This window comes from Seriola dumerili, unplaced genomic scaffold, assembly GCF_002260705.1.
Source record: "Seriola dumerili isolate Sdu_G_001 unplaced genomic scaffold, Sdu_1.0 BDQW01001040.1, whole genome shotgun sequence".
NCBI lineage: Eukaryota > Metazoa > Chordata > Actinopteri > Carangiformes > Carangidae > Seriola > Seriola dumerili.
The window spans coordinates 501832-520599 of record NW_019175295.1 but is presented as its reverse complement, the minus strand read 5'-3'; the positions used below and the strand labels follow the sequence as shown (position 1 = coordinate 520599).

Genomic DNA, 18768 nt, shown 5'->3' with positions numbered 1-18768 from the left:
CAAAACTGATCTTCAAGGGAAAACTTCAAATATAAGGTTCAGTTTTTCATCTACACATGAGCGTTTTGCTTTAGACAGAAGTGCTGTAACGGTAAATGCAGTCTTAAAAAAGTCTTTAAAGGTGCAGGTAGAGGTGAGGAGGTGAGTTTCATATCAGTCAGCTCAGTGGACGGAGACATTTTACTCTTCAGAGGAACAACACATGCAGAGTTCGTCCTCTAATGTTCTCCAGATGTTTTCTTGATCACTTTCTGATCAGTTTGATCAGTTTCTTGTGCACAAACACAAACTTCAGTCTGACTCTATAATAAACTACAGTGTGTTGACCGTAGTGAAGAACATCAGTGCAGCTGCACTTTACACACCCTCTACATACCCACGAGTATTCAGGTACACAGGTCTCATTAGTATTATCACACTTTTCTATTCTACCAGTAATCAATGACTTTATAACACACCTTTACCTGTGGGTAAATATATTTAGTCTACAGACAGTTATATTTTAATATACAGTAGAGCCCGACCGGTATTGGATTTTTGGGGCTGATGCTGATAGTGGTAAAAAAATCGATATATTGGGCAATATATATATATGTTATATATTCTGTATGTGTATATATAAACACTTGTAAAAAAGATATGTAATGAAAGCAGAATGTTTTAGTTTCACAATGAACTTTATTGTCCAAAATGACATCAGCGCATTGAAACGGTAAATTTCACTGGGAATTAAATAAAATAACTGAATAAAAACATAAGAACAAAAATGTGTATATATATATATATATATATATTATACCTAACTTGAATGAAAACAAAGGATCAAATATACATAAAATGCTGCCTATATAACTTGACTTGACCCGAGCATTTCCACTGCATTATTGCTTCTTAATAAAAGTATTCATATCAGCCCATATCAGAGAATATATGCGTCGATACTGATATATCTGTGATAGACTGATATATCGATCGGGCTCTAATATACAGTATCTCCTCAACCTGCACGACGAACACAGTGTGTTACTGAGCAGAACCACTGTAAAGATTATGGCTATTCGGTCTTATTATTATTATTATTTTTATTTTTTAATTATTTAATTTTTTATTACTATTATTTTCTATTTGTGTTTTTCTTTAAATCAGCTCTTTTATTATGTTTCTATCCATTAGTGTCTGTTTCATGTGGCTGCTGAAACATTAGATTTTTATGGACTTAATAATGTGCCCTTATCTATTAATATGAGTATATACACATTTATCTATAAATATTTTTATATATGGAATAATGGAATAAGACATGAAATTTTAGACAGCCAATGTTTGTTAGCAGGATGTATTCATTATTGGTTTGACTCTTAGGTCTTAATCATGATAAACAAAACTACCCTTTAAAACTGAGTCAGCCATGATATGAATATCTATATTATATTTATATTTATATCTATATTTATATCTAAATTTATATTCATATCTATATCTATATTTATATCTACATTTATATTTATATCTATATTTACATTTATATCTACATGTATATTTATATTTATATTTACATTCCACCTTGTCTGAATTGAGTCAGATACATATGATCTAGAGATATCAGCATGAGTGTTGCTGCTTATTAACCAGAGGGATGTTTCCTCCTCAGTCTCTCCCTCCATGTTGTCAGTGTGATGTTGTCATATGTTAACACTGTGGAGACAATGAAGGCAGCACCTCCTCATATGTTAACACTGTGGAGACAGTGAAGGCAGCACCTCCTCTGACTGAGTCTGAAACATTTGGAACAACAGTTTTCAGCCAGAACTGAAGGATTTAATGTTTTATTTATAACATACCATTTTCTTTATGAACCATATAACAGTTTGTAACAAGAGTCATCCCAATAAATACAGTTTGGGAATGATATGAAGACAGGTCACGTGATGACAGGTGAAGGGGGACAGGTCATGTGATGACAGGTGGAGGGGGACAGGTCATGTGATGACAGGTGGAGGGGGACAGACGGAGCTTCAGGATTCATCATTATAAACTCTACAGAGTAAATGTGGTAAAAACATGAGGAGTCAGTGGCTGGTATGTGAATACAGACAGAACAAAGGGGCGGGCGGGGGCAGCCTACTGATGAGGACGACACATGATCACATGATCAGTGACGTCTCAGTCCATGAATAAAAACAGAGGAAGGCAGCAGCTTCACCTGAACACAGTAATCACTACGTCAGTGCTCCATCAGTGAGACAGCTGCAAGAACTACACTACTGTAACTCCTCCCACCCGCCGCCGCTTGGGTCAAAGAAGGAGACGCTTTATTTATGCTTCAGGAGAGTAAAGACTAGTGAGGGAAGCAAAAGACTTGCTCTGTTGTGTAGAATACACGTTAATACTTCTCTGGAGGCGGACCTCGCCGCTAATAGTCAATGCCCTGCTCGGTGTAGTGGGAGCTGTAGTTGTCATGGTAACCGCCATGGTACTCGTCCTCCTGTAACTCGGCCTGATAGTCACTGTCGCTGATCTCGGACCCGTTGGTGCCAGTGCCCTGGCTGCCGTTGGTGTGGATGACCGGCTCCGTCGGGGGGGCGCAGTACTTGGGGTCGTACACCTGTCGGCCCAGACCGTACACGCTCATGCCCCTCTGGGACGCCACCTTATTGGTGCCCATCTGCAGGGAGATGGTGGAGTTGTCCAGCGGCTGCAGCGCCACCTTCTGGTCAAAGATGTCTCTGCGGGTACCAGGAGCTGACATGCCAGCCTGCAGGAGACCAGGACCAGACCAAGACCAGCAGAGTTTACAACAGATGCTCAGCTGGTTCTGGATGAGCTGATCTGATTGGACTAATTCTTGTACATGGTTCATAACATCATTCACATGGATCAGGGTCTGACCTGAGTGGCTCCTTTGTTGGTTCCCATCTGCAAGCTGATGGTGGTCTGGTCGTACGGTTTGTCCGTCTGGGTCTTTGGATCATACAGATGTCTCCTGGTTCCATATGCTGTCATCCCAGCCTGACTCGCACACTTGTTGGTCCCCATCTGAGGACACAGGGACAAAGACAGGACAACGATAGGACAATGATAGGACAACAACAAGACAATGATAGGACAACGATAGGACAATGATAGGACAACAATAGGAAAATGACAGGACAACAATAGGACAATGAAAGGAAAACAATAGGACAACGATAGGACAACAATAGGACAACAACAAGACAATGATAGGACAACAATAGGACAATGACAGGACAACAATAGGACAATGACAGGAGAATGATAGGACAATGACAAGACAACAATAGGACAATGATAGACCAACAATAGGACAATGATAGGACAATGACAGGACAATGACAGGACAATAATAGGACAGTGAGAGGACAATAATAGGACAACGATAGGACAACAATAGGACAATGACAGAACAATTACAGGACAACAATAGGACAATGACAGGACAATTACAGGACAACAATAGGACAATGACAGAACAATGATAGGACAATGATAGGACAACAATAGGACAATGACAGGACAATTACAGGACAACAATAGGACAACGACAGGACAACAATAGGACAACAATAAGACAATTACAGGACAATGATAGGACAACAATAGGACAACGATAGGACAACAATAGGACAACGACAGGACAACAATAGGACAATGACAGGACAACAATAGGACAACAATAGGACAATGATAGGACAACAATAGGACAATGACAGGACAATGACAGGACAACAATATGACAATGATAGGACTGTCATCAGAGCCAACACAACTTCTTTAAAATAAAACGGCTGACATTCTAGTTTCAGGTGTTTCCACCACAGTAACTTTAGTCCACCCTCTGAGAGTTCAGGAACAGTGCTCATCACTGATTGGTCTAGTATACTAGCCTTTACAGCTGCACTGTTATACACCTGGAACTGTTTGTGCTGGACTCTAAACCTGATTCTGTCACTGAAAAGACTGGGTCCTGCTTCACAGAGCTAAGTATTAGCCTAGCTTAGCCTAGCCTGTGATGGAGAGTCCCATGAGTGTTTCACTGCAGGAGAAATAAACTCTCTGAGGAAAATACCTGACCAACCAGGTCTTGGTTACCTGCAGGACCAGGTTTTGCGGGACCAGGTCTTAGTTATCTGCAGGACCAGGTCTTGCAGGACCAGGTCTTGGTTATCTGCAGGACCAGGTCTTGCAGGACCAGGTCTTAGTTATCTGCAGGACCAGGTCTTGCAGGACCAGGTCTTGGTTACCTGCAGTCCAATGACACACTGCCCAGCCTTGATCTTCTCGTCGTCGAAGTGTCGCGCCTGTTTGTCTGCGTACTTCACCCCGATGTCAATCTTGGTGTCCATCCCTTTGGTCTTGGCCTGACAGAGACCACATAGTTCATGTCAGCAGGGGGTCTGAGTCTGACCTTAAGCAAGTTTGGACCCTCTGTGCTGCGTTCACTTACCATGCTGGCCAGAGCAAGCAGCGTGGTCTGGACCTGGGTCACGTTCCCGTTCTCAAACAGGTCGTTGGCCTCGAAGATGTCGTTGGGCTTCAGGCCATAGGTTAGGATCGCTTTGATAAAGTTCCCCAGGTTTTCTAACTGCAGAGACACAAAGGGGGGGAGTCAGGTCCAGTTCATCAGGGTCTGACCTCTGACCTCTGACCTCTAGTGACAGGTGATGTCTTACCTTGTGCCAGTTCAACTGTGACAGGTTGATTTTCTTCACTGAACCAGGCTGAAGCTTATTGATCAGTCTGAGAAGAGGGACACAACCAGGGTTAGAGACACACACACAGAGACACAAACACACACAGACTGAGACAGACACACAGAGAGAGACACACACACAGACTGAGACACACACACAGACTGAAACACACACACAGACTGAGACACACAGACAGGCACACACACACACACACACACACACACACTGAGAGATACACTCATACACGCACACACACTCAGACTGAGACAGACACACAGAGAGAGAGACACACACCAAGACTGAGACACACACAGACAGACACACACAGACTAAGACACACGCTCATACACACAAACTGAGACAGACACACACACACAGACTGAGACACACACTCATACACACAAACACAGACACACAAACACAGAGACAGAGCCACACACACAGACTGAGACACACACCCATACACACACACACAGACACACAAACACAGAGACAGTCACACACACACAGACTGACACACACACTCAGACACACACAGACTGAGACACAGACTGAGATACAGACTGAGACACACACTGAGACAGACACACACACAAACAGACTGAGACACACACACACAGAGACAGACACACACAGAGACAGACACACACACAGACACACACACACAGAGACAGACACACAGACAGACACACACACTTACTCGCAGAGGATGACTCCGTCCTTCAGACCTTTCTGGAAGTTCTCTCCTATCGACATCCCTGTGACCTCCTCGATCCAGAAGCGAAGCTCCTCCTCCTTTTGAGGGTCGTACTTCTGCGCAATCTGACACATATGGCATCATCATTAAATATCAATAATAAGTGATCAGTACAAGCTGTGCAGCTGTTACTTTTCTCATCAGGAAATCAGCTGATCCATCAAGACTGCTCCAGTTCACTTTCAGTTGATACTCAACTGATCTAATTAACTGATGATGGCCAGAGGGACGGAACCAGAGACTAGACCAGAGACCTGAGACCAGATCAGAGACCAGAGACCAGAGACCAGAATCCAGAAACCAGACTAGAGACAAGACCAGAGACCAGAAACCAGAGACCAGAGACCAGAGACCAGAGACCGAGACCAGACACCTGAGACCAGACACCTGAGACCAGACCAGAGACCAGAAACCAGAGAACAGAAACCAGAGACCAGAGACCAGAGACTAGACCAGAGACCAGAGTCCAGAGACCAGAGACCTGAGACAAGAGACCTGAGACAAGAGACCTGAGACCAGACACCTGAGACCAGAGACCAGAATCCAGAAACCAGACGAGAGACAAGACCAGAGACCAGAGACCAGAAACCAGAGCCTAGACCAGAGACCAGAGACCTGAGACCAGACACCTGAGACCAGAGACCAGAATCCAGAAACCAGACGAGAGACAAGACCAGAGACCAGAGACCAGAAACCAGAGCCTAGACCAGAGACCAGAGACCTGAGACCAGACACCTGAGACCAGAGACCAGAATCCAGAAACCAGACTAGAGACAAGACCAGAGACCAGAGACCAGAAACCAGAGACTAGACCAGAGACCAGAGACCTGAGACCAGACACCTGAGACCAGACCAGAGACCAGAGACCAGAGACCAGACCAGAGACCAGACACCTGAGACCAGACCAGAGACCAGAAACCAGACACCTAAGACCAGATCAGAGACTAGAAACCAGAGACCAGAGACTAGACCAGAGACCAGAAACCAGACACCTGAGACCAGATCAGAGACCAGAAACCAGAGACCAGAAACCAGAGACCAGAGACTAGACCAGAGACCAGACCAGAGACCTGAGACCAGACACCTGAAACCAAAGACCAGAGACCAGACACCTGAGACCAAAGACCAGAGACCAGAGACCTGCGACCTGAGACAAGAGACCAGACACCTGAGACCAGACACCTGAGACCAGAAACCAGAGACCTGAGACCAGAGACGAGAAACCAGACACCTGAGACCAGAAACCAGAGACCTGAGAGCTGAGACCAGAGACCAGAAAGCAGACACCTGAGACCCGATCAGAGACCAGAGACTATACCAGAGACCTGAGACCAGACACCTGAGACTAGATCAGAGATCAGAGACCAGAGACCAGACCAGAGACCAGAGACCTGAAACCAGACCAGAGACCAGAGACCTGAGACCAAAGACCAGAGACCAGAGACCAGAGACCTGAGGCCAGACACCTGAGACCAAAGACCAGAGACCTGCGACCTGAGACAAGAGACCTGAGACTAGACCCATGAGACCAGAGACCAGAGACCAGAAACCAGACACCTGAGACCAGATCAGAGACCAGAGACCAGAGACTATACCAGACACCTGAGACCAGAGACCAGATCAGAGATTAGAGACCAGAGACCTGAGACCAGAGACCAGAAACCAGACACCTGAGACCCGATCAGAGATCAGAGACCAGAGACTATACCAGAGACCTGAGACCACACACCAGAAACCAGAGACCAGACCAGAGACCAGAGACCCGAGACCTGAGACCTGAGACAAGAGACCTGAGACCAAAGACCAAAGACAAGAGACCTGAAACCAGACCAGAGACCTGAGACCAAAGACCAGAGACCAGACACCTGAGACCAGACACCTGAGACCAGAGACCTGAGACCTGAGACCAGATCAGAGACCAGAGACCAGAGACTATAACAGACAGCTGAGACCAGGCACCTGAGACCAGAGACCAGAAACCAGAGACCAGACCAGAGACTAGGCCTGAGACCAGAGACCAGAAACCAGAGACCAGACCAGAGACCAGAGACCAGACCAGAGACCAGAGACCTGAAACCAGACCAGAGACCTGAGACCAAAGACCAGAGACCTGAGACCTGAGACCAGACCAGAGACCAGAGACCAGAGACCTGAAACCAGACCAGACACCTGAGACCAAAGACCAGAGACCAGACACCTGAGACCAGACACCTGAGACCAGACACCTGAGACCAGAGACCAGAAACCAGACACCTGAGACCAGAACAGAGACCAGAGACCAGAGAATATACCAGAGACCTGAGACCAGACACTTGAGACCAGAGACCAGACCAGAGACCAGAGACGAGAGACCAGAGACCTGAAACCAGACCAGAGACCAGAGACCAGACACCTGAGACCAGATCAGACACCAGAGACTAGACCAGACACCTGAAACCTGAGACCAGACACCTGAGACCAGAGACCAGAGACCTGAGACCAGAGACCAAAAACCAGAGACCAAAAACCAGAGACCAGACCAGAGACTAGACCAGAGACCAGAGACCAGAGGCCAGACACCTGAGACCAGAGACCAGAGACCAGAAACCAGACCAGAGACCTGAGACCAGAGACCAGACCTGAGAGCAGAGACCAGAGACCAGACCAGAGACTAGACCTGAGACCAGAGCCCAGAAACCAGAAACCAGAGACCAGACCAGAGACCAGACCAGAGACCAGACCAGAGACCAGAGACCAGAGACCTGAAACCAGACCAGAGACCTGAGACCAAAGACCAGACACTTGAGACCAGACACCTGAGACCAGAGACCTGAGACCAGAGACCAGAAACCAGACCAGAGACCTGAGACCAGACCAAAGACCTGAGACCAGACCAGAGACTAGACCAGAGACTAGAGACCAGAGACCAGAGACCAGACCTGAGACAAAACACCTGAGACCAGAGACCAGAAACCAGACCAGAGACCTGAGACCAGACCAAAGACCTGAGACCAGACCAGAGACTAGACCAGAGACTAGAGACCAGAGACCAGAGACCAGACCTGAGACAAAACACCTGAGACCAGAGACCAGAAACCAGACCAGAGACCTGAGACCAGACCAAAGACCTGAGACCAGACCAGAGACTAGACCAGAGACTAGAGACCAGAGACCAGAGACCAGACCTGAGACAAAACACCTGAGACCAGAGACCAGAAACCAGACCAGAGACCTGAGACCAAAGACCAGACACTTGAGACCAGACACCTGAGACCAGAGACCAGAGACCAGACCAGAGACCTGAGACCTGAAACCTGAGACCAGAGACCAGAGACCTGAGACCAGAAACCTGACCAGAGACCAGAGACCAGACCAGAGACCTGAGACCAGACCAAAGACCTGAGACCAGACCAGAGACTAGACCAGAGACTAGATCAGAGACCTGAGACCTAACTACATTGCTGTAGTAGTGTACAGCTGCAATTGCAGTTACAAATGTCAAATCCACCGAGTACCGAGAAAATAAGTAGGTCTGCTTGAATTTTGTCCGGAGGCGGCCACCTCCCGATTTTCTATGCAGGAAAAACCCTGATCTCTGAGTGAGATCTGCTGTAAGTTAGAGACAGAACATTGTTACAGGAGTAGAGGGGCGTACAATTTCTCTCTGGGCATCGTGACCAGGGGGAGGGGGTCATGGCGGCGGCTGTGAAATTCCTCCCCTGGTTGTTAGTAAGTCTTTGTTATTAGAACGTATTAGTGTGACAGTGACGCTAACACTAGCATCAGATGTGTAAACCAGCTGCTGGACCAGCACCTGGACCTGGATTTGTTACCATGACAATAGCAGATCACTGCACCACAGTCTGTCCATGCAGCTAAACTGGTGACTCTAACAGACTGAACATCTTCAAACAACATGTGTCAGAGCACACACACACACATACACACACACACACGCACACACACATTGTGGGGGCAGCCCACGTATGAAACTATAAAATCCAAAGTGTTTGTGGTAACAGAGAGAATAGAAAGTCCTTTCCAACAGAAACAAGCAGCACTGACAGATCTCAGGGTTCCTGAAGTGAACACATGATGAGGTTTAGGATGAATATAAAAACATGTCAGTGTATTTCACATGGAGAAAGAACATTGCTCTGCACTGGTGCATTTTACCAGATCACACTTTTACTGTGGTTTACACCTGTTGGATCAAAACTAGCTCTACAAACAACAATTATTTAATTTATTATTAGTGTTGTGATTACTTTCTCAGTTAATCACTTAGACTGTGATAAAATGTCCAAAAGCCAAACACATTTAGTTTCATTTGGTATTTTTACTTGAAAAATGACTCGATTCATTAATTATCTTTTTTTATTTTGGTGATTGATCATCTGATTTACTGACTCAGCTCTAATCAACTAAACTATATCTAACTAACCCTAACCCTAAACTATAACTAACTAACCCATATCTAACTTAACTATAACTAACTAAACTATAACTAAACTAAACAATGACTAACTAAATTATAACTAACTAATCCATAACTAACTAACTAACCCATGTCAAACTAAACTGTAAATAACTACTAACTACCTCCTCCATGACCCCCCCCCCCTCCTCCTCACACCCCCCTGTTAAAGAGGATGTTTTATTCCAGACTGACTCAGTGGAAGGACAGAGTTAAAGGTTACATCTCCTTAGGTCACAGTATCAGGGTTAAAGCTTTTAGTGTGTGTGTGTGTGTGTGTGTGTGTGTGTGTGTGTGTGTGTGTGTGTGTGTGTGTGTGTGTGTGTGTGTGTGTGAGCTCACAGAGCCTGGATGATTAGAGGGAAGACATTTTTCTCTCCTTTGCAGCAGCTCTGCCAAGAACTGAGCCACTGAAACAGGATCTACTTCTCTTGATGGAGCCATTAAACTGAGCTCGGAGGGAAATCTGGAAGGTTACCATTGGAAACCAGACAACCCCCCCAACCCCACCCCCCCACTTCATCTCTGTACCCAGAGGCATTTCCTGATGACAGTACAAAACTGCACACATTTGGAAAATAGGTTAGTGGAGTTAGTGCTACTGCCCAGCACAGTGAACAACCAGGGGTAGTTTCAGTCAGGGGTAGTTTCAGTCAGGGGTAGATTCTGTCAGGGGTTGATTCTGTCAGGGGTAGTTTCAGTCAGGGGTAGATTCTGTCAGGGGTTGATTCTGTCAGGGGTAGTTTCAGTCAGGGGTAGATTCTGTCAGGGGTTGATTCTGTCAGGGGTAGTTTCAGTCAGGGGTAGATTCTGTCAGGGGTAGTTTCAGTCAGGGGTCATTTCAGAGGAGTTGAGTGAAGCTGATTGGCTCGTGTCACACACACACTGAACCAAGGTGAGCAAACAGACAGGCTTCATTAATCTATAACCACTCAACACACACACACTGTGGAGAGGAACAACGACAACAACCAACCTTTCAGGATAGAAGAAGAGATTTACAGCTGGACCTAATCCACTGACTGTAACTGTACTGATACATCATCCAGACAGAATGAAAATAATGATGTGTTAGTAACTCAGTAACTGTCTGCCACTGGTAAGAAATCACATCAGCTAGCTTTGTGGCTAACTAATTTAGCACCAGATGAACTGCAGGCATGTGTTTCATAGCAGCTGTCAGCGCTATGACGACAAGAGATGGCAATTGTTCATTTACTCACTACAACTGACTGTTTGGTTTGTTAACAAGCTACAATTTACAGATGTCCCCTGGACATCTCACATGCAAGCATGCGTAGATACTACAATTTCCAGGTGTCCCCTGAATGTCTCACAGGCAATCAGTCTCCTCAGGGGGTGGAGCAGTGAACTGTGTCGAGTATTTATGGAGGTTTAAGGCAGTTTAGAGTTGTCAGTGCAAAATGTGTCAATAAGAGGGGCCTTCAGGAGCCATCAGGAGCATCAGGAGCCATCAGGGGCCTTCAGGAGCCTTCAGAAGCATCAGGAGCCATCAGGGGCCTTCAGGAAACTTCAGGAGCCTTCAGAAGCATCAGGAGCCATCAGGAGCCTTCAGGAGCCAGTAGGAGCATCAGAAGCAATCAGGTGCCTTGAGGAGCATCTGGAGCATCAGAAGCCATCAGGGGCCTTCAGAAGCATCAGGAGCCATCAGGGGCCTTCAGGAGCATCAGGAGCCATCAGGGGCCTTCAGGAGCCATCAGGAGCATCAGGAGCATCAGAAGCATCAGAAGCATCAGGAGCCATCAGGGGCCCCCAGGAGCCATCAGGGGCCATCAGGAGCATCAGGAGGCATCAGGGGCCTCCAGGAGACCATCAGTGGCCTCCAGGAGCCATCAGGGGCCTATAGGAGACCATCAGGGGCCTATAGGAGCATCAGGAGCCATCAGGGGCCTATAGGAGACCATCAGGGGCCTATAGGAGCATCAGGAGCCATCAGGAGCCTCCAGGAGACCATCAGGGGCTTCCAGGAGCCATCAGGGGCCTATAGGAGCCATCAGGGGCCACTTCTCCTGTTGAGGGCCCCAGACATTTGCCTGGTCTGTCTCTCCTGATGGTGCACCTCTGCGGTCAGCTGAGCTGTGATGCGTTCAGTGACCTCACAGGGATTAATGTGTTGCTAACAGTGGACACACTGTCCATCTCAGTATAAACGGATGAAGCTCATTGGATGGACTTCAGACTGTGGGTGTGTCCTCTGAGTGTCTGTGAGGACCAGAGGAAGCGAGGTGTTGACGGTGAAGTTTGTGGAGCTGTTGTCTCACATGTTCATGTTCTTGTCCTAGAGCAGCTTTTATTCTGAAGGACTCGTCCTGAGGAACAGGATGTCAGATGAGGAGTAGGCAGGAAACTGCTGATCTGTTAAATATCTGTCAGTGCTGGATGAAATATATATATAAACTGACACTGAGGAATCAAAGGGCAGCTGGGAACTACCCCATGTCACCATGACAACCGTTCCTCCTGTCACTGGAGAGGGAATTTATATAAGAACAGACCTGATGACAAACAACAACTACATCCTGTTGTTTGATCTCACTGGGAACCAGAGGATACACTCTGCTCCACAATCATGATGATGATAATCATGAAAACAACAACAACAACAATAACAACAATAACAAACTACAGTTAGACGTAGATGATTGGTCTGTTTTCACCTCTGTATCTGTTTGACTTCACCTCCCACAAACAACCAGCCTGTTTCCTTCATACAGCAGCTGCTCTCTCACACTCACACACACACACACACACACACACACACACACACACACACACACACACACACACACACACACACACATTAGGTTAGGGATAAAGAGTGAGTGCTGTGTGGTGAACAAACTAAATCCTCACACCTTTAAAAAGGTCAAAGGGTTTATTTGTTACTACAAACCTCCATTAATAGAAACATCAGTCTAAATGAGGACGCAAAAGAAGTGATGTTCTCCATTAATGACAGTCTGCTGTATCTGTGTGTGATCTACTGATCCAGTTTCACCTGAGGATGATATCACAGTATTTACACTGTAGGAGCCAATTAAGACATCTACTATAAGTAGGAACTAACCTGTGTAGGTTCAGGTGCCACCCGGAAAGGGAAACAGATTTTTGACCACACCCGCACTCACACACACACACACTCACCGAACCTACTCTGTATTCACCTGGTGACATGAAACTCAAGGCAGAGGAGCTGCAGTTGAGTTGTGAATTTGTGAGCTGTTGTTGGACTATTAATGCTTGAATGGAAAAGAAATACTACATGGAATAAATGGACAATTTACAACCGGCAAGTACTGAATGGACAATATTTCATTTAATCGGAAGGTGAAAATGTGCGTCAATTAACTAATCCGTGGTGGAGCACCTCAGTGGCCTAAAGCGTGGGCTTGGCCACTATACTTTCAGTCAAAAATCTGTCCGTTTTGTTAGTTAATCGAGAAGAAGTTTGCCATGATTTGCGGCAACGCGAGAGAGCAGACGGATCGCGTGATTGGAGCGCGCAGCCAGCTGCGGCTGATCAGCTGATTGGGACGCCGGAGAGGAGATGCGGTGCATCTTCTCATCTGCTGAGGTCCATCTGCTCATCGGCTGACCAGGACACCGGAGAACATCTCATCTCAACAGGCTGCTGACTGGAGGATTCGGTTCGAACGTCGCGGAGTTTCCCGCCGCCGGAGACACACAACAGCTGTTTCATCTGACGGAGGTAAGGTAGCGCTACCGCAAGTTTAGATGGCCATTTAGTTGTGTGCACACAAAAAATAAGGCGTAAGTCCAATGCATTGGTTGCTGAAGGGGATGATCAAAACTTTGTGTTGGTAATTTTGTAACAATTGTTTGACCGTCGGACTATAAAAATGGACATGGAGCAGTGCGTTGCGGACACGGACATAACATCAGCTGTGAGCGCGCCAGCTGTTGGCAAACAGGACACTGTTGCTGAATGTGAAACGCAAGGCAAGCGGGTTGTCAAACTTACTGCTAAAGCTCTTGCTGACAGGTTAGACAGGTTACAAAATGGTAGAAAATCTAAGCTAAATAAGGCTAGCAATTTAAGAAAAACGATACAAGGTTTAATGCAAAATGGAAACGGTTCTGAGGTACAAAATGCTCTTGATGGTTTCATTGAATTGTGTGATGATATAAAATGCGTGCATGATTCAATAATGAGTTTGTTGCCCCAGGATGAAAAAGAAAGACATGAAACATGGTTCAAAGCAAAAATGATGTTCAATGATGAATTTATTGCCAATACACAAGAGTGGGTTTTGAAAAATGAAAAGTGTGTGCCTGAAAATGAAGGTAATCATGAAAATGGTGATTGTGGTGATGAAATTAATCCTGATGATAGTGTTTCCAATGTGGGTAAACATTCAAACAAAAGTTACATCAGTAACAAATCAAGTACCACTTCCTCTGCACAAATTAAAGCAGCAGCAGAAAGAGCTGCACTTGTTGCTCGGATGGCAGCATTAAAGGAACAACATGCATTGGAGGAACAGGAGCAACAAATAAGGAGGAGAAAGGAACAGCTCAAGTTGGAAACTGAGTTAGCAGCATCTACTGCTAAGCTAGCAGTTTTGCAGGCTTCAGATGGACGTTCCTCTCGTGCCTCAAATGGCATGAACTCATATTTTGAAAGGGAAAAGAGGAAGCTGAAACCACCTAACACTCTTAACCCCACAGTAAAGGAATATGAGCCCGTTGCAAGCAAATCACAGCAGAAGGATTGGTCATTGCCACAGCACAAACAGCCATCAATGGACGTTAACCCAAAGCCAACTCAAATACATGATTCAAGTGCAATAAAACAAGATGCTGATGCATATGATGAAAAACATGGAAAAACATCACAAGGTTTGCAAGCTGGTACAACAACTGCTTTGGAAAACAGGCAACATGCAAACCTACGAGGTGATGAAATTACATCTGGAGATGTTATTGCTATTATGCACAAGCAAAATGAAATCACAACTACTCTTGTTCACCAGCAGCGCTTATTGTCTCTTCCAACACGAGACATTCCTGTATTTGAAGGAGATCCACTTCAATATAAAGCTTTCATTAAAGCATTCGAACAAGGAGTGGAGGACAAAGCTAGTGGAGCTGACTGCTTATATTACCTGGAACAATTCACAAGGGGACAGCCAAAGGAATTGGTTCGTAGCTGTCAACACATGGCTCCTGAACGTGGCTACATTGTGGCAAAGGGTCTTCTCAAGGAACATTATGGAAATGATTACAAGATTTCAGCTGCATATACAGAAAAGGTTCTGGCTTGGCCAACAATCAAGTCAGAGGATGTCAAAGCTCTACAAGCTTATGCTTTGTTTCTGCGTGGATGTTGCAATCTTATGGAAGAACTTCATTACATGTACGAGTTGGATTTGCCAACTAATATGAGACTGATCATTTCCAAACTGCCATTCAAGCTCAGGGTAAGATGGAGAACTAAGGCCTATGACATTATGGAAGCCTCCCGTGACAGAGCTCATTTTTTGGATGTGGTTTTATTTCTTGAAAAGCATGTGAGGATTCTTTCTGACCCCATCTTTGGAGATCTTGAAGTCGTAACACCAAAATCTGTTGGTTTAAATCCTACCAACAAGCTAAAGCTACAGTCAAGGAGTGGAGCGAAAGGAAGCAGTTTTGCCACTACAGTAGCACCCATGTACTCCGTGGAAAACAAGGTTACTCAAAATGACTTCAAGAAACAGGAAAGCCAAAACTGTCATTGCTGTTCACGTGCTCACCCTTTAGAAAAATGCCAACAGTTCAAAGGAAAGAAGCACCGAGACAAAATTAATTTTCTGAAGGAGAAAGGCATTTGTTTTGGATGCTTATGCACCGGACACTTTAGCCGGACCTGTAATAAGCGCATGATTTGTGAAGTTTGTGAGCAACAACATCCCACTGTGCTCCATATCAAGAAGGCAGATGTGGAGTTAGAACCATCAACTCTCCCTCAGACATGTGGGCATACAGGGGCCGGAAAGGATCGCTGCATTCTCTCTATTGTGCCGGTGAAGGTTAAGTCCACCAAGGGAAGTGAGGTCATACAGACCTATGCGTTTCTGGACCCTGGAAGTTCAGCTACATTCTGTTCAGAAGATCTTATGCAGAAGTTGAACATTACAGGGAAAAGAACCCATTTTCTTTTGAAAACAATGGGACAGGAAAAAGTTGTTCCTGCACACTCCTTATTGGGTTTGGAGGTGTCTGGTCTTGAGGAAAACAACTTTTATCTCCTTCCAGAAGTCCTCACACAGAAGAAGATGCCAGTCACAGCAGACAATATTGCTACTGCCGCAGATGTTAAAAGGTGGCCTCATCTGTCGAAAGTCCATATTCCAAGTATAAACGCCAATGTTGACATGTTGATAGGAACCAACGCTCCCAAGTTATTGGAACCATGGGAAATTGTCAACAGTTTTGGAGATAGCCCATACGCTATAAGAACAGTTTTGGGATGGGTTATCAATGGCCCTTTAACTGGAAGTGGAAATGGCAGCAGTCTTGACATGGAGCTTTCCTCTGTTGTGGTGAACAGGATTTCAGTGTCTAACTTGGAAATCATGCTGAAGAATCAGTATATGCATGACTTTAATGAAAAAACCTCAGAGGACAAAGAAATGTCTCGAGAGGACCTTAAGTTTTTGGAAGTCATGGAATCCTCTGCAGAGCTACAGAATGAGAGGTACACCCTGAAGCTGCCTCTTAAGAAACCTGATGTTCTTCTTCCAAACAACTTTGCAGTGGCAAAACAAAGGATACTTGGATTGAGGAAAAGGTTTGTCAGTAACCCAACACTGCACAAGGAATATTCAAGCTTTCTCAACGGGGTTATTGATAAAGGATATGCGGAGCAAGCTCCTCAGCAGCATTTGCAAAGTGGAAAGATCTGGTACATACCACACCACAGTGTTTATCATCCCAGAAAAGGCTCCTTACGAGTGGTATTTGACTGTGGTGCCACATTTAAAGGAGCATCATTAAATGGAGAACTGTTGCAAGGACCCAACCTTACCAGTTCACTGCTTGGAGTTCTCACTCGATTCAGGCAGGAGCCTGTAGCAGTTATGGGTGACATACAGGCTATGTTTCACCAGGTGAAGGTTGCAGAACAGGATCGAGATTTTCTGCGCTTTCTCTGGTGGCCACAAGGGGACATGAGCAGAGAGCTTCAGGACTACAGGATGACGGTGCATTTGTTTGGAGCTGTTTCATCACCCAGTTGCGCTAGTTATGCGCTGAGGCGGACTGCTGATGACAACAAGTCTGACTTTTCTGCTGAGACTGTTCAAGCTGTCAAGCAAAACTTTTATGTGGATGATTGTTTGATGAGCCTGGGCTCAGAAAAGGAGGCCATCCAGATCATAAAAGATCTCTCGGCTCTCTGTAAAAGAGGTGGTTTCAATTTGGAGAAATGGATTAGCAACAGTCGGGCAGTGTTGCAGACAGTTGCAGAAGAGCAACGGGTTAAAGATCTGAAAGAGCTGAATCTGGATCGAGACAATCTTCCTATGGAAAGAGCTTTAGGTCTGCTTTGGTGCGTCGAGTCAGACTCCTTTAAGTTCAAGTTGGAAGTGAAGCAGCAGTCTCTAACCAGACGTGGCATGTTGTCCACAGCCAGCTCAGTGTACGACCCTTTAGGTATGTTGGCACCAGTCACTTTGTCTGCAAAAATCATGCAACAAGAGCTCTGCAGGAGAAGCTGTGGATGGGACGATGTCATGCCACCAGATATCGAAAGTCAGTGGAAAAGATGGTTGGCAGATCTGGAGTTGTTAGCATCGTTCAGAGTTGATAGATGCATAAAGCCGCAAGACTTTGGTGCACCCATACACAGGCAACTACATCATTTTGCAGATGCCAGTAAAGATGGTTATGGCACTGTAACTTACATCAGGCTGCAGAACTCCAAAGGTACGGCTCATGTTGCGTTCTTATTAGGAAAGGCCAGAGTTACACCATTAAAATCTGTAACTATTCCACGACTGGAACTAACAGCTGCAGTTCTGGCTGCTAGGATGGATGTGATGTTAAAGTCAGAGCTTCAACTTCACTTTGATGAATCTGTGTTTTGGACAGACAGCACTTCAGTTTTGAAGTACATCAATAATGAAGACAAACGTTTCCATACATTTGTGGCGAACAGGATCACAGCCATAAGAGAAGTTTCAAGCCCTTCCCAGTGGAGACATGTTGGCTCCAAGGACAACCCTGCTGACGCTGCCTCCAGAGGAGTAAAGGTGTCAGACTTTCTGCAAAACCATAGTTGGCTGGAGGGTCCCAAGTTTTTGTGGAAGTCTGAGAAAGACTGGCCAGCAAATTATGGTGGTGATGTCCAAGTGGATGCGGACGATCCAGAAGTAAAAAGGGATGCCTTGGTGAATGTTGTTGGTAACGGTTCACTTACTGCCACTGATCAACTTATGAGTTACTTCTCAGACTGGAAAAATCTCAAGGTGTCAGTGGCGTGGTTTCTCCGGCTGAAAGGAATCTTGTTGGAACGCAGTCGTTCAAGAAAATGTTTGGAGGCCTGTGTAAATACTCAAGTAAAGAGATCAAAGACTGCGATCAAACATAGGAACATCTTGATGCCAAATGATCTGGTGGAGGCAGAGTTGGCAATCATTCGCTATTGTCAGCAACAAAGATTTCAGGACGAAATTTCTTCCCTGTTGTCTGAAAGAAGAACAGTAAGCAGACAAAGTTCCATCTATAAGCTGGATCCAATATTGGAAGACGGACTCTTACGAGTTGGAGGGAGATTAAGCAAGGGAGCAATGCCTTTGGAGGTAAAACATCCACTCATC

At 45.6% G+C, this 18768-nt stretch overlaps 1 protein-coding gene across 1 annotated transcript in view; it reads right to left on the bottom strand.

Moving 5' to 3' along the window:
• Positions 1-1810: 1810 nt before the first annotated feature.
• The window catches only part of cnn3 (calponin 3), a 31533-nt gene continuing 14575 nt past the window's right edge, over positions 1811-18768 (bottom strand). The window contains exons 2-7 of the mRNA XM_022766767.1: positions 5413-5534; positions 4692-4758; positions 4466-4603; positions 4263-4379; positions 2890-3036; positions 1811-2755 (exon numbers count right to left, since the gene is read on the bottom strand). Coding sequence (XP_022622488.1) covers positions 2414-2755; positions 2890-3036; positions 4263-4379; positions 4466-4603; positions 4692-4758; positions 5413-5534 — 933 coding nt within the window. The 3' untranslated portion in view covers positions 1811-2413. The remainder of the gene's footprint in view (positions 2756-2889; positions 3037-4262; positions 4380-4465; positions 4604-4691; positions 4759-5412; positions 5535-18768) is intronic.